The 23,239-nt window shown below is 43.1% G+C and overlaps 1 protein-coding gene across 1 annotated transcript in view; it reads left to right on the forward strand.

The window, feature by feature from the left end:
• Positions 1-23,239, forward strand: part of dnah5l (dynein, axonemal, heavy chain 5 like) — a 367,508-nt gene that overhangs the window by 163,047 nt on the left and 181,222 nt on the right. Inside the window, exons 37-41 of the mRNA XM_072575753.1 lie at positions 4,051-4,317; positions 7,391-7,519; positions 10,972-11,187; positions 18,214-18,360; positions 18,450-18,622. Of these exons, the coding sequence (XP_072431854.1) occupies positions 4,051-4,317; positions 7,391-7,519; positions 10,972-11,187; positions 18,214-18,360; positions 18,450-18,622 (932 nt within the window). The remainder of the gene's footprint in view (positions 1-4,050; positions 4,318-7,390; positions 7,520-10,971; positions 11,188-18,213; positions 18,361-18,449; positions 18,623-23,239) is intronic.

Consider the following 23,239-nt stretch of genomic DNA (forward strand, 5'->3'; position numbering starts at 1 on the left):
TCAGCCAGAGGATGGTTAATGCTTGGAGTTCATTGCTGCAGAGTACTGTGGAGGACAAGTCATTAAGTATATTTAAGACAACGATACATGGGTTCTTGATTGGTAGGGGGATCAAGAATTTTGGGGAGAAGGCAGGTGAATTGGGTTAAGAAACATATCAGTCTTGATTGAATGGCAGAGCAAACTCGATGGGCTGACTGGTTTAATTCTGCTCCTATAGTTTATGGTCTTAGGGTTTGAAACTAATTCAAACCACTACCTTATATCAGGATCTCTCCCATGTTGTGAGGGAGCCTTAAGCAACGGTTTGTTCTGAATTGCTTAACAGACTTAACACAAACATTTCTGTGCTGTGCTAGCAATGTTGTCATTTCTTGAACAATAACAATCACAAATAACTGGCTAACTCCAAATGCCTGGCTTGGGCCCATATTCCTTGATACCTTTACTTAATAAACATGTGTCTACCTTAGATTTAACTTTAATAATTGAATTAGCATTGACCACTATTTGAGGAAGAGAGTTCCAAACCTCCAATACTCTTTGTATGTAGATGTGCTTTCTGGCAGCTCTCTTGTATGGCCTGGCCTTCATCCTTTTTCTAGAATCTTCAACAAATGAAAATAGTTTATCTTTAGCTATTCTGGTTTTCCCTGTTAATATCCTGAAGATGTCAATTAGATCACTCCTTAACCAACTAAATTCTAGAGAATAAAGACCTTTTTTTTAAAAAAAATCTCTCCTCATAACTTAATTCCTGGAGTCTGTATAAGGCGCTGGTAAAACTTGTAAACCTGCATTGAACTCCTTCTGGGGCAAAACATCTTCTTAAGATGTGGTGCCTAGATCTGTTGTACTCTAAGTGGGGTCTAACTAAGGTTTTGTGTAACTGCAGCATAATTATACTCCAACCTTATACTCTAACCCTTCAGATATGAAGGCCAGCATTCCATTAGTCTTCTAACTATTTTTTGCATCCCCTAAAAGCATTTTAAAGATCTATGCACCTGAACATCCATTCTTGTTGGCAATCCTTTGTATTTAACTTTGTGCCTCCTAAAAAACAAACCAGATCTATTCTTTTTTGCTTTGAAATGGATGATGTCACACTTGTTTATATTAAAATCCATCTACCATAGCTTTGCCCATTCATCTAATCTATCAACATCCTGTTGTAATTTTATGCTGTCATCAACACTATCTACAATATTGCTCAATTTTGTGTCATCAGCAGATTTGGATATTTGACTTTTTATGCCATTATCCAAGTCATTAATGAATTATTATGAATAATTGAGACCCCAACACAGATCTTCGTGGAACACCAACAGTTGTGTCCTAACAATTTGAGTGCTTACCCATTATTCCAATTCTTTGTTTCCCACCATCCAACCAATTTTCTATCTATATCAATAGTTTGCTCTCAATTCTGTGAGCTTCCACCATAGCAAATAGTCTCTTGTGTGGGACTTTATCAACAGCCTCCTGGAAGTCCATATAAACAACATCCATTGACGTACCTCTATCCACCACTTATCATCACCACTTCAAACGTTTTGATGAGGTTTGTCAGGCCTGACCTACCCATCATGAATTAATGCTGCCTCTCTCCGATGAACAGCAAGGTGATCAGTTACCATATCTTTAATTATAAATTCCAACAATTTCCTCACTAAAGATGAATGGGGAAATCACACCAGATAATATTAGGACAGGAGACCAAAAACTTGGTCTAAGAGCTTGGTTTTAAGGAGATGCTTCAGGAGAAAGTGAGGGAGTTAGCTTTTAGGAGGCAATTCCAAAGCTTTAGGACTTGGTCACTCAAAGCAAAGGCGCTAATGATAGAACATTAAAATCTGAACCCTCAAGTATAAGAAGTGGGACAAATATCAAGCAGGAAGGATCACAGATTATGGGTGGGTTGTGGGTGACAGGTGATCTAAGGAGTCAAATAAAATGATGAGAATTTTAAAATTGTGGTATTGCTTAATAGAATCAATGGAGGTCAGTGAGCAAAGGGGTGATCATTGAAATGGACTTGATGTAACTGCATTTGAGGTGACCGCATGTTTATTTAGGACAAAATATATGAGGCTGGCCCACTAGTAAAGTAGTCAAGTCTACAAGTAATAAAAACAGAGATGAAGAATTTCACCAACTGTTAAACTGAAGTAGGATTGCCAACAAGTCTTTGAGGTTGAAGTAGCCAGAATAAGTAATGTTAAGCTAGGATGCAAATACCAAGATTGCACATTGTATGGTTCAGCTTCTGAAAGTTCCTAGAGAGATAGATGGAATTGGCTATTAGGGATGGATTCTGTAGAGGGGAATAAAGGCAATGGCTTAAGTCTTTTCATTAGAGTCACAGAGTCATAGAGATGCCCAGCATGGAAACAGATCTTTTGGTCCAACTCATCCATGCCGACCAGATATCCTAAATTAAACTAGTTCCATTTGCTAGCACTTGGCACATATCCCTCAAACCTTTCCTATTCATATACCCATCCAGATGTCTTTTAAATGTTGTAATTATTATCAACCTCCACCACTTACTCTGGCAGCTCATTCCATACACATACCACCCTCTGTGTGAAGAAGTTGCCCCTTAGGTCCCTTTTTTATCTTTCCCCTCTTACCCTAAACCTATGCCCTCTAGTTCTGGACTCCCCTACCCCAGGGAAAAGACCTTGTCTATTTACTCTATCCATGCCCCTCATGATTTTATAAACTTCTATCAGGTCACCCTCAGCCTCTGATACTCCAGGGAAAATAACCCCAGCCCATTCAACCTCTCCCTACAGCTCAAAATCTCCAACCTGGTAACATCCTTGTAAATCTTTTCTGAGCCCTTTTAAGTTTCACAACATCCTTCCTATAGGAGGGAGACCAGAACTGCACACACTATTCCAAAGGTGGCCTAAACAATGTCCAGTACAACCACAACATGGACTTCCAACTTGTATACTCAATGCTCAGACCAATAAAGGAAAATATACCAAACGCCTTCTTCACTATCCAATCCACCTATGCACTCTAAAGTCTGTTTGTTCAGCAACACTCCCCAGGATCTTAGCAGAAGAAATTTCTGCTGATGCAATTGTGGAGATTAAATCATGAACATATTAAGAGAGATAGTCACGTGATGTTCTGTTTTGGGATGACGATACTGTATGTCTGCACATAGTTTCGAAATAGAAGGGTGACAAACGTATATCCTTGAAGGACACCAGAGATAACAGTGCAATAGTGGGAATAGTGCAAGTGATTTCCTGTTCACAATGCGATAAATAAGAATGAACAAAATAGTTACAGTCCCACCCAGCAGCACTTTAGCAGAAAAGTGTTAGAAAAGTATGGAATGATTGATGCTATCAAAGGCTGCGCAAAGTTAAAAATTATACAACACCAGGTTATAGTCCAACATGTTTATTTGGAAGCACTAGCTTTGGGCGTGCTGCTCCTTCATCATCGTACACCCCAGTCCAACACCGGCACCTCCAAGTCAAAAACTGCAGTTAAGTTGCAAAGGCAAGAAGGGTAGTTTACCTTTGTCACAGTCACATAACACATACAACTTTCAAAGAGCTGTTTTAGTATTAAGGCCAAAGGGTGGAAAATGATTGAATGGATTCAAACAAGGACCTTAGACAAATGGGCCTGGATTTGGGATGTGCTGTTCAAGGACTTTGAAGAGGAGTGGCAGATTTGAGAATGGGTTTCTTTTTTTTCCAAGAATGGCAGGTGTAAGGACCACTGTATCTGAGGAGGTAGGCTGTATAACATTTTCTGAATAAACAATTCACTTAACTGCTTCTATTCATGCGCAAACCATCGGACCTATTAAATATCTTGGACACCAAATTTTAAATAATCCCACAATATGACAACTGCACATGCATGGTAGTAATTCGATATCTTTGATCATGAATGTTTACTAATAGCTGTTATTAAGGGATTGGTCTTTAAATAAAACATTCAAAAATGAAAATTTACAATATGTGATGTGCTTGTAGTTCTGTTGACTAAGCTAACCCATTTGTTCTACTTCAGGAGGCCAAAAGATTTCAGAACATTGACAAGTCATGGCAGAAGATCATGCAGAGAGCTCATGAAAATACAAACATCGTGCAGTGCTGTGTAGGTGACGAGACTTTAGCTCAACTTTTGCCATATTTACTGGAGCAGCTAGAGATGTGTCAGAAATCGCTCACTGGATATTTGGAAAAGAAGCGCCTTTTATTTCCCAGATTTTTCTTTGTTTCTGACCCCGCTCTGCTGGAAATCCTTGGCCAAGCCTCTGATTCTCACACCATACAGGTAGAGTGTTTCCAACCTGCTCTTTCAGATGTTCTTGTTTCTCTGCAGATTACAAGCAGAATATGTGGTTGCAACACCACTATTCCAACAACATATGCATATTGTTTCCCACAAGGCCAATTAGGTATGATGAAAATTTATCCACTCAGTTATGAGCAAAGAAATGCCTGATGTGCTTTATATGTGTTGGTTTAGCAAATCATATGCTGTAAGGTTTTTGTCCTTTCAGATGTCATACTGGGTGAGATTGGGCATTGGTTGTGGGACACATACATGCACTCCTGTAGAGTTCAAAGTCTTCTTACTTAATTTTTCTGAACTTGATTGAGTTTTTGTTTGAAGAATTAACAAGGAGGATTGATGAGGGGAGAGCGGTGGACATGATCCAGTAAGATGTTCAACAAGGTTCCTCATGGTTGACTGGTTAGCCAGGTTAGATCTCATGGAATAGAGAGAGAACTAGCCATTCTGATACAGAGCTGGCTCAAAGGTGGTGGTGGAAGGTTGCTTTTCAGACTGGAGGCCTGTGACCAGTGGTGTGCCACAAGGATCGGTGCTGGGTCCACTGCTTTTTATCATTTACATAAATGATTTGGAAGTAAATATAGGAGGGACAGTCAGTAAGTTTGCAGATGACACCAAAATTGGAGGTGTAGTGGACAGTCATGAAGGTTACCTCAGAGTACAACGGGATCTTGATCAGATGGGCCAATGGACTGAGGAGTGGCAGATGGAGTTTAATTTAGATAAATGTGAGGTGCTGCATTTTGGGAAAGCAAATCAGAGCAGGCCTTATACACTTAATGATAAGGTGATGGAAGTGTTGCTGAACAAAGAGACCTTGGAGTGCAGATTCATAGCTCCTTGAAAGTGGAGTCGCAGGTAGATAGGATCGTGAAGAAGGCGTTTGGTATGCTTTCATTTTTTGGTCAGAGTATTGAGTACAGGAGTTGGGAGTTCATGTTGCGGCTGTACAGGACATCAGTTAGATGATGTGAAACTTGAAAGGGTTCAGAAAAGATTTACAAGGATGTTGCCAGGGTTGGAGGATTTGAGCTATGTGGAGAGGCTGAACAGGCTGGGGCTGTTTTCCCTGGAGTGTCAGAGGCTGAGGGATGACCTTATGGAGGTTTACAAAATTTTCAGGGGCATGGATAGGATAAATAGACAAAATCTTTTCCCTGGGGTGGGGGAGTCCAGAACTAGAGGGCATAGGTTTAGGGTGAGAGGGGAAAGATATAAAAGAGACCTAAGGAGCAACATTTTCACGCAGAGGGTGGTACGTGTATGGAATGTGCTGCCAGAGGAAGTGGTAGAGGCTGGTACAATTGCAACATTTAAAAGGCATTTGGATGGGTATATGAATTGGACACCTTGGAGTGCAGGTTCATAGCTCCTTGAAAGTGGAGTCGCAGGTAGATAGGATAGTGAAGAGGGTGTTTGGTATGCATCCCTTTATTGGTCAGAGCATTGAGTGTAGGAGTTGGGAGGTCATACTGTGGTTGTACGGGACAGTGGTTAGGCCACTTTTGGAATATTGCGTGCATTTCTGGTCTCCTTCCTATCAGAAGGATGTTGTGAAACTTGAAAGGGTTCAGAAAATATTTACAAGAATGTTGCCAGGGTTGGAGAATTTGAGCTACAGGAAGAGGATGAATAGGCTGGGGCTGTTTCCCTTGGAGCGTCGGAGGCAGAGGGGTGACCTTATAGGCGTTTATAAAATCATGAGGGACGTGGATAGGGTAAATAGACAAGGTCTTTTCCCTGGGGTGTGCGAGTTCAGAACTGGAGGGCACAGGTTTAAGGTGAGAGGGGAAAGATTTAAAATGGACCTAAAGGGCAATTTTCTCATGCAGAGGGTGGTGTGTGAATGAAATGAGCTGCCAGAGGAAGTGGTGGAGTCTGGTACAATTACAGCATTTAAAATGCATCTGGGTAGGTATATGAATAGGAAGGGTTTAGATGGATATGGGCCAAGAGTCAAGATTAGAATAGTGCTGGAAAAGTCCAGCAGGTCAGGCAGCATCTGAGAAGCAGGAAAATCGATGTTTCGGGCCAAAGCCCTTCATCAGGACATGGGCCAAGTGCTGGCAAATGGAACTAGATTATGTTAGAATATTTGGTAGGCACGGACAAGTTGGACCAAAAGGTCTGATTCCATGCTGTGCATCTCTATGACTCTACTGGGTCCCACTGGCACTTTGTGTTGATGTTCAGTACGTCTCAGGCGTGAAATTATTGGGGTAGAATTTCTGTGCCTGGCATTGACTTCAGCTGTTAACTTGGCTTTTAAGGGCCAACTGAAGTCTGTCTCATTATCTTCCAAAAGTTAACTTCAAAAACTTCTGAAAAGAACCTTCCAAAAAATGCCAGGAGACAGTACAACCAGACCTTCGTTATATTTTGAAGTATTCTGCTGGTTTTCCAGTTGTGATGGGAGATCTGTAGAATATGGAGGGAGCTTTGGACCAATGTCTGTCTGAACATACTAACACCTACAAACGATGGATGAAAAGATAAAAAGTTGCAAAAATAGTGCAGTCAAAAATGAAAAATGCTGAATAATCTAAAAATGGACTAAAGAATGTATTGTAAAATAACGTTTGACAAAAGCATTAAACATGCTCCTTCACTGCCAGTGGGTTAAAGTCCTGGAATTCTCTTCCCAGTAGTATGATGGGTATAGCTGCATTGCATGGACTGTAATGGTTCGAGAATGCAGTTCACCTCTACTTTCTCACAGTCAATTAAAGATGGTCAATAAATGTTCGTCTTGTCAGCCATGTCCACATCTTATGAACGAATAGCAAATGCAACCATGTGAGCTGGTTGGCTCAGTTGGCTAAATGACAGGTCTGTGGTTTTGAATGAATTCACCTGCATAGGTTCCATTCCTCCTTGGCTTGCTGCTGAGAGTGGAAGATAATAATAAATTACTACTGAATGAAACAGCTCAGAATGAAGCATCAGGAGGTGACAAGCCAAGAACCTGCCTTCTGACAGAGACAGGATGAACAAATGATTTTTAGAGATTATGCCTGCGTATTAACAGAAAATACTTTGATTGTTTCAGGCTCACCTGCTAAGTCTTTTTGACAATGTTAACAGAGTGGGGTTCCACGAAACAAATTACGATCAGATTCTCCGCTTTGAGTCTCAGGAGGGAGAAAAAGTTGACCTTATTGAACCAGTTATGGCACAGGTGAGAAATTATGAAGCAGTTCAAAATGTATTATAGGACAATTACATATGTAAATGATGAATCAAATCCTGACAGCTCATCCATTCACACAGGTCTTGAATTGGTTCCCACTGCAGTCACTAGTCCTTTCTGAATCATTCTATGTTTAATTTCTTTATATTCTTTCCAGGTGTAATGACCTAATTGTTAGGAGTGGACTTATTTTTTCCCCTATCCCACTCCTCCACTGCCCACAGCAAATTTATTCACCTCCTATCTCCCCAAAGCCTGTCCACCATTTACACTACACAAGGCTGGCGTGTGATGGAATCCTGCCCACTTGCCTGGATGGGTGCAGCTTGAATAACACTAAAGAAGCTTGACATCACGAGGAAAATACATCATTCTTGATTGTCACCCCATTCACCATCTTTAGCATTTATTCCCTTATTACATGACCATGCAGAATGACAGCAGTGTTTACTGTCTAGAAGATGCATTGCAGTAACTTCCCAAGACACCACTGACAGCACCTTCCAGACCAATGATGACCACCTTGAAAGACTTGGACAGCAGATGCAGAGGACACTCACTACTTGCAAGTTCCCCTCCAAGCCACACACCTTCCTAACATGGAATTACATTATCCTTCCCATACAGTCACTGCATCAAAATCCTGGAAGTCCATTCCTAATAACAGCTTGGGAATCTCTACATTCCAGGACTAAAATAGTTTAAGAAGGCAGCTCACTATCACCTTCTCCATGGCAATTAGAACTGGGCAATAAATGCAGATTTCACCAGTGATGGCTACTTCCCATAAATGAAGTAGAAAAGTTCTGGTTTTATCACATATGTACACACACACACACACACACACACACATATATACTTTTTTTTAGATTACTTACAGTGTGGAAACAGGCCCTTCAGCTCAACAAGCCCACACCAACCTGCCGAAGCGCAACCCATCCAGACCCATTCCCCTACACCTAACACTACAGGCAATTTAGCATGGCCAATTCACCTAACCTGCACATTTTTGGACTATGGGAGGAAACCGGAGCACCCGGAGAAAACCCACGCAGACACGGGGAGAATGTGCAAACTCCACACTGTCAGTTGCCCGAGACGGGAATTGAACCCGGGTCTCTGGTGCTGTGAGGCAGCAGTGCTAACCACCGTGCCGCCCACTATATGTACACACACAAACACATGCCTTGGTACAAAAACACATTCTTCCCTTCAGCCTGAAAACATAAAACTCAGCAGAATGTTTTTCTGACCAAGTAAGGGTTATATTTGGAAAAGAAGACTTGTTCACAGATTGTAGGGGCAGACATCATTTACTGTATCCATTGCACTGATGTGGTCTCCTCTACACTGGGGAGACAGGCTGCCTACTTGCGGAACGTTTCAGGGAACATCTCTGGGACACCCGCACCAACCAATCCAACCGTCCCGTGGCTGAACACTTTAACTCCCCCTCCCACTCCGCCAAGGACATGCAGGTCCTTGGCCTCCTCCATCGCCAGATCCTGACCACACGACGGCTGGAGGAAGATCGCCTCATCTTCCACCTAGGAACCTTCAACCACATGGGATGAATGTAGATTTCTTCAGCTTCCTCATTTCCCCTCCCCCACCTTATCTCAGTCCCAACCCCCGGATTCAGCACCGCCCTCTTGACCTGCAATCTTCTTCCCAACCTCTCCACCCCCACCCCCTCTCCAGCCTATCGCCCTCACCCTCACCTCCTTCCACCTATCGCATTCCCAATGCCCCTCCCCCAAATTCCCTCGCTCCTACCTTTTATCTCAGCCCGCCTGGCACACCAGCCTCATTCCTGAAGAAGGGCTTATGCCCGAAACGTCGATTCTCCTGCTCCTCGGATGCTGCCTGGCCTGTTGTGTTTTTCCTGCACCACATTTTTCAACTTTGTTCACAGCTGCTGGTCTGCAGCCAAAATCACTCACTACTTCAGCTGTTGGCATTGGGTTTCTTCATGGATCAGTTATGACTGGTTGAAATCTCTTTTCTTGGAAACGCTGGTGTAGATTCACTCTTGCAATGGTGTGCATCTTCAATTTTCAATTCATGCAGTTTGATAAAAGGGTTTCAGAAAAAGAGAAAGGGGAAACGATTGTTTGCCCTGTTACTATCCAAACCCAAGTACTTCTTCTACTTACAACTGGATTATGTCACCTATTTCTGAAAATGTTACAAATGTTGTGTTGAAACTTGCATTCTTTGAAATTGTAATATTATGGCTGTTTTGCAAATGTTTGGCTATGCAAATTTTTAAAAAAATGTCAGCATATATATTGTATATGTCCAACTAATTATATGATAAATGACCATTTTGCATAACACTTCTTCTTAACGCAGGTCTGAATTGTCAATTGCCTGTGGGATGGTTGGTCCCATTCAACAAAGTACTCAGAAGATGTCACTGGTTCCCACATCATAGTGATATGATTAGGTTTTCAAAGAGAGGACAGGGTTTGGTGGAGGAACAGAGCTGGCAACCTGCACACCTCTAATTAATTAACTGTTGAGCTTATTGTACAATTCATTGGGAACATGAGTAGTTGTTGGGTAGCAATTTTCAAAGGACAAACACAGGGAACATGGGAATGTGGAACATGAGAGTAGCTGTCAGGAGCCCAGTAAGAATCATTCATGCTCATGGCTGCAACTTGAAAAAGGTTATATGAAAGAGGAGCTTTCAATATAGTTCCATCGCAATAGCTGAGAGGCTTGATTTTGTGGGGAAAGTGAAACCAATAACGTTTGTGCCACCTAGAACAATGTTGGCTTACTCTGCTTCACTTTATCTCTTCTCCTTCGCCTTTCATCACAGCTACTATCAGAACATCAAGGGTAGCATCAAAAAAATGCAACACTACCTGGTGGGGAGCACTGGCCATCTGCTGTTCCTGCTCATTTATCTCAATTTATCCCTTCATATCTATCTGTTGGCTAGAGAAAATGTACCTATTCATGTTTCTCATAATGTAATTGCCCTTGTTTTCAGATACAATGTTTATGGGCAGCATAGTGGCTCAGTGGTTAGCAAAGCTGCCTTACAGTGCCAGGGATCCAGGTTTGATTCCAACCTTGGGTGACAGTATGGAGTTTGCACGTTCTCCCTGTGTCTGCATGAGTTTCCGCCAGGTGCTTCAGTTTCTTTCTGCAATCCAAAGATAAGCAGTTTAGGTGGATTAGCCATGCTAAATTGCCCAAAATGTCCAGAGTTGTGTATGCTAAGTGGATTAACTATGGTAAACACGGGGGTCATGGGAATAGAGTCAGATGCTTAATGGGCCAAATGGCCTCTTCCTGCACTGTAGGGATTCTGTGATGGTTATTGTTTAGAAAAAAGTCTGCTATGAAATGTGTTCTGAAATCTCTATTTTCACACTTAACTATTGCCATGGTAACTCATTTCTTTTAATGATCTGATGTTTCAGGGTAATGTGGAAGTTTGGCTGGCACAGCTCCTGAGTGGGGTCAGAAAGACAATTCACAGCATTATTCGCCAGGCATCAATAGCTATCACCGATAAGGAGATTAAGCTATATGAATTTCAGGCCATGTTTCCTGCACAGATAGGTTTGCTTGGTATTCAGATGATTTGGACGAGAGACTCTGAAGAAGCTTTAAATAATGCCAAAGTTGATAAAAAGGTAATGTCTATTGATTCATACATTTTGAGATTATTCATAACATGCTGCATGCAATTCTCTTTCCCCACCTCTGCATTGTAAGGTATTCCATTATTGTTGCTGATTTGAGAAACAATGAACTGTGCATAAATATGAGTGACTGTTGATGCAAAATAATCCAAACATGAGATTGTTAGGAGGGAAAGGGAAAGCAACAGGGAGTATGGAGTCAAGTAGAAAAATAAGCAGTAGGTTATATTGTGTGCAGGGTTTGAGTTCAAGGCAGATTAGGAATGAAGCAGAAAGGAAAGAACATAGGACAAATTACCAGAGGATAAATCATGAGAATAAGAAAATTAGTTTTGAGGTGCTTTACCTGAATGCTCATAATATTTGTAACAAAGTAGATGAATTAACGGCACAAATCATCCTGAATGGTTGTGATGTGGTAGGCATCACAGAGACGTAGTTGCAGGGGGATCAGGACTGGCAGTTAAACATTCAAGGATTTACAACTTACTGAAAAGACAGGGAGGTGGGTAGAGGTGGCGGGGTTGCCTTTTTAGTTAAGAATGAAATTAAATCTATGGCCCTGAATGACATAGGGTCAGATGATGTGGAGACTGTGTGGGAGGAGTTGAGGAACTACAAAGACAAAAAAAAACATAATGGGAGTTATGTACAGTCCTCCCAGCAGTGGTCAGGACCAGGGACGCAAGATGTAGCAGGGCACGTCAGAAAGGCAAGGTCACGGTGATCATGGGGGACTTCAATATGCAACTGGACTGGGTGAATAATATTGCCGGTGGATCCAAAGAAAGGGAATTCATGTAATGCTTACAGGGTGGTGATTTGGAACAACTTGTGATGGAGCCCACAAGACAGCAGGCTATTCTGGACTTAGTGCTATGTAATGAGCCAGACTTTACAAATTCAGGGAACACTTAGGAGGCAGTGATCATAAAATTATAAAGTTCAGTCTGCAGTTTGAAAGAGAGAAGGCAAAATCAGATGTAATGGTGTTATAGTTAAATAAATGTAACAACAAGGGCATGAGAGAGGAACTGATAAAAATCGACTGGAGGCAGAGCCTAGTGGGGAAGACAGTAGAGCAACAATGGCAGGAGTTTCTGGGTGCAGTTGAGGACACAGTACAGAGGTTCATCGCAAAGAAAAGAAAGATTACCTGGGGATTGGTGGGGGGGGGTGCGGTTTGCAGTTAGACAGTCATGACTGTCAAAGGAAGTCAGGAAGTGTATCATAAAAATAGAGAGAGTCTATAAAGTGGTCAAGAGCCCTGGGAAATCAGAAGATTGGGAATACTACAAAAACAACAGAGCATAACAAAGAGAGAAATAAGCAAGGAGAGGATAAAATATGAAGGTAAGCTAGCCAGTAATATTAGAAATGATAGTAAAAGTTTCTTTCAATACATAAAAAACAAATGAGAGGCTAAAGTAGAAATTGGGCCACTCCAAATTGATGCAGGAAGGCTAGTGATGAGGGATAATGAAATAGCTGAAGAACTTAATAAATACTTTGTGTCAGTCTTCACAGTGGAAGACATGAGTAATATCCCAACAATTAAGGAGCAGAGGTGAGTATAGTAGCCATTACAAAAGAGATAGCGCTACAAAAGCTAAAAGATCTAAAAATTGATAAATCTCCTGGCCCGGATGGGCTACATTCTAGAGTTCTGATGGAGTTGGCTGAGGAAATAACGGAGGCATTGGTTGTGGCCTTCACTGGAGTCAAGGAAAGTCCCAGATGATTGGAAAATCACTGTTGTAAACTACTTGTTCAAGAAAGGATCAAGACAAAAGATGGAAACTTATAGGCCAATTAGCCTAACTTCAGCTGTCAGTAAAATTCTAGAATCCATCGTTAAGGATGAGATTTCTAAATTCTTGGAAATGCAGGGTTGGATTAGAATAAGTCAGCATGATTTAGTAAGGGGAGGTCGTACCTGACAAACATGTTAGAATTCTTTGAAGAGGTAACAAGTAGGTTAGACCAGGGAAACCCAGTGGATGTTATCTGCCTAGACTTCAAAAAGACCTTTGATAAGGTGCCTCACAGGAGGCTGCTGAGTTAGGTGAGGGCCCATGATGTTTGCAGTGAGCTACTGGCATGGGTTGAGGGTTGGCTGTCTGACAGAGGCAGAGAGATGGGATAAAAGGTCCTTTTCTGGAATGGCAGCTGGTGACAAGTGGTGTCCCGCAGGGTTCAGTGTTGGGGCTGCAGCTGTTCACTTTATATATTAATGATCTGGATGAAAAGACTGGGGGCATTCTGGCAAAGTTCACCAATGATACAAAGTTAAGTGGACAGGCAGGTAATTCTGAGCAGGTGGGGAGGCTGCAGAAAGATTTAGACAGTTTAGGAGAATGGTCCAAGAAATGGCTGATGAAATTCAATGTGAACAAATGCGAGGTCTTGCACTTTGGAAAAAAGAACACAGGCATGGACTATTTTATAAATGGTGTGAAAATTCCTAAAACCAAAGTACAAAGAGATCTGGGAGTGCTAGTTCAGGATTCTCTCAAGGTTGACTTGCAGGTTGAGTCCATGGTCAAGAAAGCAAATGTAATGTTGTCATTTATCTCAAGAGGGTTGGAATGTAAAAGCAGTGATGTGCTACTGAGACTTTATAAAGCTCTGGTTAGGCCCCATTTAGAATACTATGTCCAATTCTGGGCCCTGAAACTCAGGACGGACATACTGGCACTGGAACGTGTTCAGTGGAGATTCACACGGATGATCCCTGGAATAGCAGGCCTAACATATGATGAACGGTTGAGAATCCTAGGTTTGTATTCATTAGAATTTAGAAGGTTGGGGGACACCTAATAGAAACTTACAATATAGTGAATGGCTTAGAATAGGTGGACGTTGGGAGTTTGTTTCTATCAGGTGGGGATACTAGGACCCATGGGCACAGCCTTAGAATTAGAGGGGGTCAATTTAGAACGGAAGTGAGGAGACATTTCTTCAGCCAGAGAGTGGTGGGCCTGTGGAAACCATTGCCACGGAGTGTACAGATGCTAAATGTCTTCAAGGCAGAGATTGATAAATTCTTAATCTCACAAGAAATTAAGGAATACGGGGAGAATGCGGGTAAGTGGAGTTGAAATACCCATCAGCCATGATTGGATGGCGGAGTGGACTCGATGGGCCGAATGGCCTTACTTCCACTCCTGTATCTTATGGTCTTATCTTTTTACACCATATCACTTTATTAAAATATCCAGAAATATTCAGATCTGCTTCTTTCCAATATCACCAAGTTGGATGATGTCAAGCTAGAATTGAAAGATTATATCTTTCACCTTCCTTCTTAACCAGGTCCATGGAATTGAAGATTACTTGTTTCATATTGGTGAAGTGAGTTCTGAGATGGCAGCTAAATCAAACATGCAATCTGCAAACTCTGCAAAAACTCTCTCAAGGGTGCTTGAATGGGAAGGAGGACAAATGGTTTACTAATTCATACAACCATTGTTCATTGTTTCCGCAACAGCTTAATTTTTGCTTCAAAAAATGTTTATGAGTCAATTATCCTCCTTGAAAATCTGGTATAAAATCACCTTTCATTCCAACACAAATTGTAGTTTGCCCCATTTAGCTAAATCTGCTTTTCCATAGCAGCCCTGCAACTGTTTGTGAGTATATCAACCTCCTGGCATAAAAGAAAAAAGGGTGTTTGATAGATTCCTCATGATGGATTCTCAATGTTAGTTTTCTCACCAATGATTTACATGGATAGAAAGTTAGGCAGTATTGTTGGAACAGGGTGTCTCTAAGACCCTGCAGACTCCGCAACCAGTGCACCTTAGCATATGTCAGGAAATTGCATAGCACCAGTCTGCAGACAGTGAACCAGGCCATAACTTTATTTGAAGACAACAAGGTTAAGAGTTAAACTTTACACTTTTAACAACTCAGTTAATCTACCTATTTGAAGTATTTTAGTGTTGTTTGTAAAATAAGCTTTTACGTTTATTGTAAAAAATTATATTTATCACTTTGCCTCTTTCAAATGTTGATGGAAAATTTCAGACTTTCACTCCCTTCACCACTAATACTGGTGCCTTTTGAGTATCCAGTCATTTTATAGTCAACAAATGATCACTGCACCCAGCTGTCATCTACTGGAACCGGTTGTTAAATAAGTCTTGTCTGGCCTGTTGCGCTTGATGTTGCCACACTCTAACATGCAGAAGGTGATGTTTCTTGTGCTCAATATAGTCATCTTCCTCGTCCAAAGATTGGTGCTGCCATCAGTTCTTCAGCCTCCTTCACACTCTCTTGTTGCTTGCCCCAGTTGTTCAGAGCACAACATGCAAGGGTCATGCAGCACCCTCCATCGGGACTGTACTATAAGGTACACTCAGACTAATACAAGCAGCGGAACTTCATTTTCAGCAGGCTGATTGTCTGTTCCACTGTGGCCCTTGTCAAAGAATCTGCCACATTGCTCCGCCTCAGTTTGGGGGATTGTGAAACGGAGTAATTATCCCTGGTCACAGAGGGTAGTCCTCATTCCCAATATCTATTCTTGACAGGCACCTGACTCCTCAAATACAGCAGGAACCTGACTTTTTTCGAATATATAGGCATCACAGAAGTTCCCAGAGAATCTGGTGCAGAATTCTAAGCTGTAGTACAAAGGTTACAGATCACATGCGCTTGATGGAATGGAACCCATTCCTATTGATGAACTCTGCAGCATTTGGAAATAGCGTTTCCAGTCTATACAGTCTATTGCACCCTACACCTAGGGGAAGCAAACTCTCTGCCCAGTCTGCAGTACTGACCTCGTCACAGGGAAATGAGATAAAGTGGTGTACGTTAGCACAAATAGGATTGGTGAAGGCTTGGTATAGATTAGATTCCCTACAGTGTGGAAACAGGCCCTTCGGCCCAACAAGTCCACATCAACCCTCCGAAGAGTAGCCCACCTAGACCCATTTCCCTCTGACTAATGCACCTAACAATATGGGCAATTTAGCATGGCCAATTCACCTGACCTGCACATCTTTGGACTGTGGGAGGAAACCAGAGCACCGGAGGAAACCCACGCAGACATGGGGAGAATGTGCAAACTTCACACAGACCACTGAGCCACCATGCCGCTTATGGATGGATAGGTGAGATCCCACAATAGTCTCCAATGGCACCTTGGAAGGACCCAGTTACATAAAAATTCAATGTATCTCTCACCTTGACAGTCACTGGCATAGGATGGCCACCTTGTTCTTCATGTCCCAGGAGCTATGCCAGCTGTCAACATACTTCTGTGACAGTGTTCCAGGGCATCCTCAGCTTGTGCCTTGCTCATCTGGAGGAAATGACATCAAGAAGGACAGATTCTAGCCTTCATATCCATCTTACACTACCAAAAGGGGACCTCCAGCTGTAACCTCTTCCCATGTGGGCAGCTCAGCATCCAGGGTTCCTACTGGCCCTTGGTTTGCTGTAGCATTTGTTTCTGTTCCATTTCTCTGACCTTTGCATTGTCACAACTACTTTGGTTATGGCTGGATCCCTCAGTCATGTATACAATGAACATTTGTGAGGACCATAATAAACAGAACAGGTCTTTAGTATAGGAGCAGTCAGCATTCGCATCACTCGCAAATGATGGCTTAACATAATTTCCTAAACAGTGGTACATGGATCGCTCTGACAAGGAGTGGGAAGCCTCTACACTGTAGCAGCTAGGTTTCTGTACTTAACAAGAATTACTACTTATTACAAGGAGGTATGTGAACAGTAATAAACTGTTGGCATACAACACTACTAATTAAAACTCTAATCCCCATATAAAGTCCCCCTTGGCACATGCTCAGACAAACAAGCAGACAGAGAAAAATGGGTTAAGAGCAGCAGAACACTGGGAGGCAATTCCTGTTCATGAGTTGCTGAGATCATCCTTTTGATTCTTAGAACATTCAGAACATTCCTCTTCAATCATCTTTCTTCAGATGGTCTGTAAGAGCTACAAAGTGACTGGTTAGTTTATAAAAGGTCTCCGACTTATCAGTTAAAAGTTAACACAATGCAATGATTGCAAATGACTTCAGTCTGTATTCTGCAAGTGCATGATTATAGAGTCATACAGCATGAAAACAGACTCTTCAGTCCAGCTAGTCCAAGCTGAACATAATCCCAAACTAAACTAGTCCCACCTGCCTGCTCCTGGCCTATATCCCTTCAAACCTTTCCTTTTAGCACAACTACCCAAATGTCTTATAAACGTTGTAAATGTACCTGCATTCACCATTTTCTCAATAAGTTCATTCCACACGCGAATCACTCTCTATATAAAAATATTGCCTCCTATGTCTTTTTTTAAGAATAGGCAAGGTAGAGATGTTGTGAGCATTGAAGTAGTCACAAAGTGAGTGAACACTAAGAGAGTGAGAGAGCGGATTTGAGATCCATCCTGGTAGAATTCACACCCTTGGTGCCCATCCTGTATGCACTGTGTCATTGCAGCAGCAAAGATAGATGCTGATTACTCTAATGTGCAGCACTGAAGTATTGAACGATCCTGTAAGTGAATCAGAGATATACCATGCTGATGTGTGGCACAGTGGCTGTCACTGCTGCCTCACAGTGCTAGGGACATGGGTTCAATTCCAGCTTTGGGTGACTGTCTGTGTGGAGTTTGCATGTTCTCCCCATGTCTGTGTGGGCTTGTTCTAGTTTCCTCCCACAGTCCAAAAATGTGACGGTTAGGTGGGTTGGCCATGCTGAATTCCCCAGTGGGTCTGGGTAGGATGCTCTTCAGAGGGCTGGTATGGACTCAATGGGCCAAATAGCCTGCTTCCACAATGTAGGGATTCTGTAAATATTGCCCTTTCATAATCTTTGTATGTTTTGTTGCACTCAAATGTTCATTAGTCGAAAGGTTTAGATTGTTTCACAGAGGGGTACAATTATATGATTTGATTTTCTACTAATATGTAAAATTGAACCAACAAAGAGTGTGCTCAGTGTGCAGCTAGAAACCATGTAACATGTAGTATTTGTTTGATGCAGATTATGCAAACAACTAATCAGGCATTTCTGGATATGCTTAATGACTTGATTGACATGACAACCCGTGAACTGACAAAAATGGAACGAACAAAATATGAAACACTTATCACCATTCATGTCCACCAGAAAGACATTTTTGATGATTTGGTATGTAATACCATCTTCAAAGCAAGTGTTCACTAAAACTTGTTGGAAGATGTGCATGATTCTAATGTTTGCTTCTAATTTTATATTAGGTTCGTATGAACATTAAATCCCCATTGGATTTTGAATGGCAAAAACAGTCTCGGTTTTACTTTATAGAGGACACAGACAAATGTATTATTCAGATCACAGATGTTGAGTTCAGCTATTGTAATGAGTACCTAGGCTGCACAGATCGACTTGTGATCACACCATTAACTGACAGGTAAGAAATATGAAGGAAATATGTATTATTTTTACTTTTGGAGAAATTGTTTGGATTAAAGGCCAATTAATCCTCAGGGCCTGATAATCCACACCCTTTTAGGAAGTGGCCCTAGAAATAGTGTCTGCGTTTGTGTTCATCTTTCAACATTCTATCCAGTTTGGAGCAGTTCTTATGAATTGTAGGGTAGCTAATGTAATCCCATTATTTAACAAAAACAATGTAGAGAGAAAACTGGGAATTAGGTGAGTGAGCCTGACATTGGTCGTCTGTTATAGAGCCCATTATAAAAGATTTAATGGCAGAGCATTTAGAAGACAGTGACAGGATTGTGCAGTGTTGGCATGGATTGAGGAAAGGCGCTGTGAGACCCGGGTTCAATTCCCGCCTTAGGCGACTCTCTGTGTGGAGTTTGCACATTCTCCCCGTGTCTGCGTGGGTTTCCTCCGGGTGCTCCGGTTTCCTCCCACAATCCAAAAATGTGCAGGTTAGGTGAATTGACCATGCTAAGTTGTCCGTAGTTTTGGGTGAAGGGGTAAATGTAGGTGTACGGGTCTGGGTGGTATACGCATTGGCGGGTCGGTGTGGACTTGTTGGGCCAAAGGGCCTGTTTCCACACTGTAAGTAATCTAAAAAAAAATGCTTGACAAATCTACTCAAAATTTTTGAGGATGTAAAGTTAATAAGGTGGGACCATTGAATGTGTTTTACTTGTACTTTCAGAAGGCTTTCAACAGGGTCTTACATAGGAGTTTAGCATGTAAAGTTAAAGTGCATGGGAGTGGGGCAGTTTACTGACATGGAGCAGGTGAGGACTACAGATGCTGGAGATCAGAGTCGAAGAGTATGGTGCTGGAAAAGTACAGCCGGTCAGGCAGCATCCGAGGAGCAGGAGAGTCGACGTTTCAGACATAAGTCCTTCATCTGGAATGAGGCTCATTCCTGTTTACTGACATGGTTTGAGAACGTATCTGTTGTTAATACATCAATTTGTCCCGTTTTACGCCACTTCTAATCTTCTTGTCCCTGAGATAGTAGCCAGCACAAATTCCTGATCAGTAAGTACCTGCTATCTGCAGGTCGCTGATTGTCTGTCCTGGTCAAACTATTTCTTCACACAATCCCAATATGTTCAATGGCCACCATCTTTCATCCACACAAGCCAGCATAGGCAAATCACCAGCCTGACCACATTATGATACCTGCTTTCAGACCAGATCACACAGCACTTTATCCTTCAATACTTTACTTTGGAGCTCAGGATTTATGTCCTACTGCAGCGTGTCTTACACGCAGGCCGCTCATGTAACTCATTCATCCCTACAGAATCTTTGCTTGCTTTCTTAATGCTCACTCGCTTTGCGCTTACTTGAAGACTGCCAGCCTCTATGTGGCTGACCTTGTTTTTCAGCGCACAGGATCTTGGTTTCAGCTGCTGGACTTTGTGACTGACATTTTTAGTGCAGAGCAAGAAGCAAACAGCAGGTCACAGTGGGGAGAGCTGAACAGTCAAGGGGTGGATGTGTCGATGTGTGGCATCATGCTGTGTCAATGTCACACTTGGAGCATATGCCAGCAACTTACATGGCAAATACATTGCATATGTGAAAGGAAATGGCCTTATGTGGAAGTCAAAATGGAGCAGTCATTTGTAGAACGAAGGGAGAATATGGTCAGTCAGGGGATACCAATTTTATTTTTAACTATTTTTAATAGAGGCACCATAGAAAGCATCCTATCAAGATGTATCACAATTTGTTATACAACTGCTGTGCCCAAGACAAAAGAAAATTACAGAGAGTTGTGGATATAGCCCAGATGATCACTAAAACCAGCCTCAATGGGGTCATGGTCAAGGGGGCAGTAGGAGGAGGTGTACCCCACCTCCCACCACCAAACCATCATCTCCCAGACCATTCATAACCTCATCACCTCAGGGGATCTCCCATCCACTGCCTCCAACCTCATAGTCCCACAGCCCCGCACCGCCCGTTTCTACCTCCTGCCCAAAATCCACAAACCTGACTGCACCGCCGACCCATTGTCACAGCCTGCTCCTGCCCCACCGAACTCATCTTTGTATACCTCGACACGGTCCTGTCCCCCTTAGTCCAAAAACTCCCCACCTACATTCGGGATACCACCCACGCCCTCCACCTCCTCCATGATTTTCGCTTCCCCGGTCCCTAATGCCTTATCTTCACCATGGACATCCAGTCCCTGTACACCTCCATCCCCCATCACAAAGGCCTCAAAGCCCTCCGCTTCTTCCTTTCCCACCGTACCAACCAGTACCCTTCCACTGACACCCTCCTTTGACTGACTGAATTGGTCCTCACTCTGAACAACTTCTCTTTCCAATCCTCCCGCTTCCTCCAAACCAAAGGAGTAGCCATGGGCACCCGCATGGAACCCAGCTATGCCTGCCTCTTCGTAGGAGATATGGAACAGTCCATCTTCCGCAGCTACACTGGCACCACCCCCCCACCTTTTCCTCCACTGCATCGATGACTGTATCGGTGCTGCCTCGTGCTCCCATGAGGAGGTTGAACAGTTCATCCACTTTACTAATACCTTCCACCTCGACCTCAAATGTACATGGACCGTCTCAGACTCCTCCCTCCCCTTCATAGACCTCTCCATATCTATCTCGGGCGACCGAATCAACATGGACATTTACTATAAACCGACTGACTCCCACAGCTGCCTAGACTACACCTTGTCCCACCCTGACCCCGGTAAAAACGCCATCCTATATTCCCAATTCCTTCGTCTCCGCCAAATCTGCTCCCAGGAGGACCAATTCCAATACCAAAAAACCAGATGGCCTCTTTCTTCAAAGACCGAAATTATCCCCCAGACGTGATCGACGGTGCCCTCCACCGCATCTCCTCCACTTCCCGCTCCTCCACCCTTGAGCCCCACCCCTCCAATTGCCACCAGGACAGAACCCCACTGGTCCTCACCTGCCACCCCACCAACCTACACATACAACGTATCATCCATTGCCATTTCCGCCACCTCCAAACGGACCACGCCACCAGGGATATATTTCCGTCCCCTCCCCTATCCGAAAATACCACTCCCTCCGTGACTCCCTCGTCAGGTCCACACACCCACCAACCCAACCTCCACTCCCGGCACCTTCCCGTGCAACCGGAAGAAATGCAAAACTTGCGCCCACACCTCCCCCACACCTCCCCCCTTACTTCCCTCCAAGCCCCCAAGGGATCCTTCCATATCTGCCACAAATTCACCTGCACCTCCACACACATCATTTACTGCATCCGCTGCACCCGATGTGGCCTCCTCTATATTGGGGAGACAGGCTGCCTACTTGCGGAACGTTTCAGAGAACACCTCTGGGATACCCGGACCAACCAACCCAACCACCCCGTGGCTCAACATTTCAACTCCCCCTCCCACTCCACCAAGGACATGCAGGTCCTTGGACTCCTCCATCGCCAGACCATAGCAACACGACGGCCTCATCTTCCACCTAGGAACCCTCAACCACAAGGGATGAACTCAGACTTCTCCAGTTTCCTCATTTCCCCTCCCCCCCACCTTGTCTCAGTCCCAACCCTCGAACTCAGCACCACCTCCTAACCTGCAATCTTCTTCCTGACCTCTCTGCCCCTATCCCCACTCTGGCAAATCACCCTCACCTTAACCTCCTTCCACCTATCACATTTCCAACGCCCGTCCCCCAAGTCCCTCCTCCCTACCTTTTATCTTAGCCTGCTTGGCACACTTTCCTCATTCCTGAAGAAGGGCTCATGCCCGAAACGTCGATTCTCCTGTTCCTTGGATGCTGCCTGACCTGTTGCGCTTTTCCAGCAACACATTTTCAGCTCTGATCTCCAGCATCTGCAGTCCTCACTTTCTCCTATTCTGTTCTATTACCCTGATGTACTCATGTAAGATATGATTTGTCTGATTTGTATTGTCTGGCAATACAATACTTTTCACTGTACACGTGACAATAATAAATCAAATCAAATCAAATCAAAATATGATCACAGTCAATCAAAGGCTCATCCGATTCTAGTCCAGGGAGTTGGTCACCATCAATGAGTTGTTTGCTCTTTCCGGGATCTGTGCCCTTCAAGGGCTTTTGCCCGAAACGTCGATTTCACTGCTCATTGGATGCTGCCTGAACTGCCTTGCTCTTCCAGCACCACTAATCCAGCCCTTCAATCTGAGATGATTAATCATATAGTTCAAGTACAACCACTCTGGGTATCACAGGTAGGACAGCTCAGATGCAATATAGACATCAGTCTGGAATGAGGTAGGGTGTGGTTTGTCAGGATTGTCCTTCAAGCCACTTCAGGGGTTTGCTCAGTAACGGTCATTGTCTTATTATGGGCTGTCCATAAAGTCCTGGGAAAGTGGGCAACTCAGGTCATGGGTTGGGTTTTATTGCCATGAGCAAATGATGACATTGGTTGGAGAAAATTGTAGTTTGAAGGGTTGTACCTTATAGACAATAGGAGGGAGCCAGAAGCTTTTAGAATAAGAGGATTGATCTGGTTCCATAAGAAGAGAGTGCTGGGTAGACAAGAACATGGGAAATTTCAAAATTAAGGGCTCTGGAGGTAAAGTGTGCATATT

The sequence above is a fragment of the Chiloscyllium punctatum genome, chromosome 8, assembly GCF_047496795.1.
Source record: "Chiloscyllium punctatum isolate Juve2018m chromosome 8, sChiPun1.3, whole genome shotgun sequence".
Taxonomy (NCBI): Eukaryota; Metazoa; Chordata; class Chondrichthyes; order Orectolobiformes; family Hemiscylliidae; genus Chiloscyllium; species Chiloscyllium punctatum.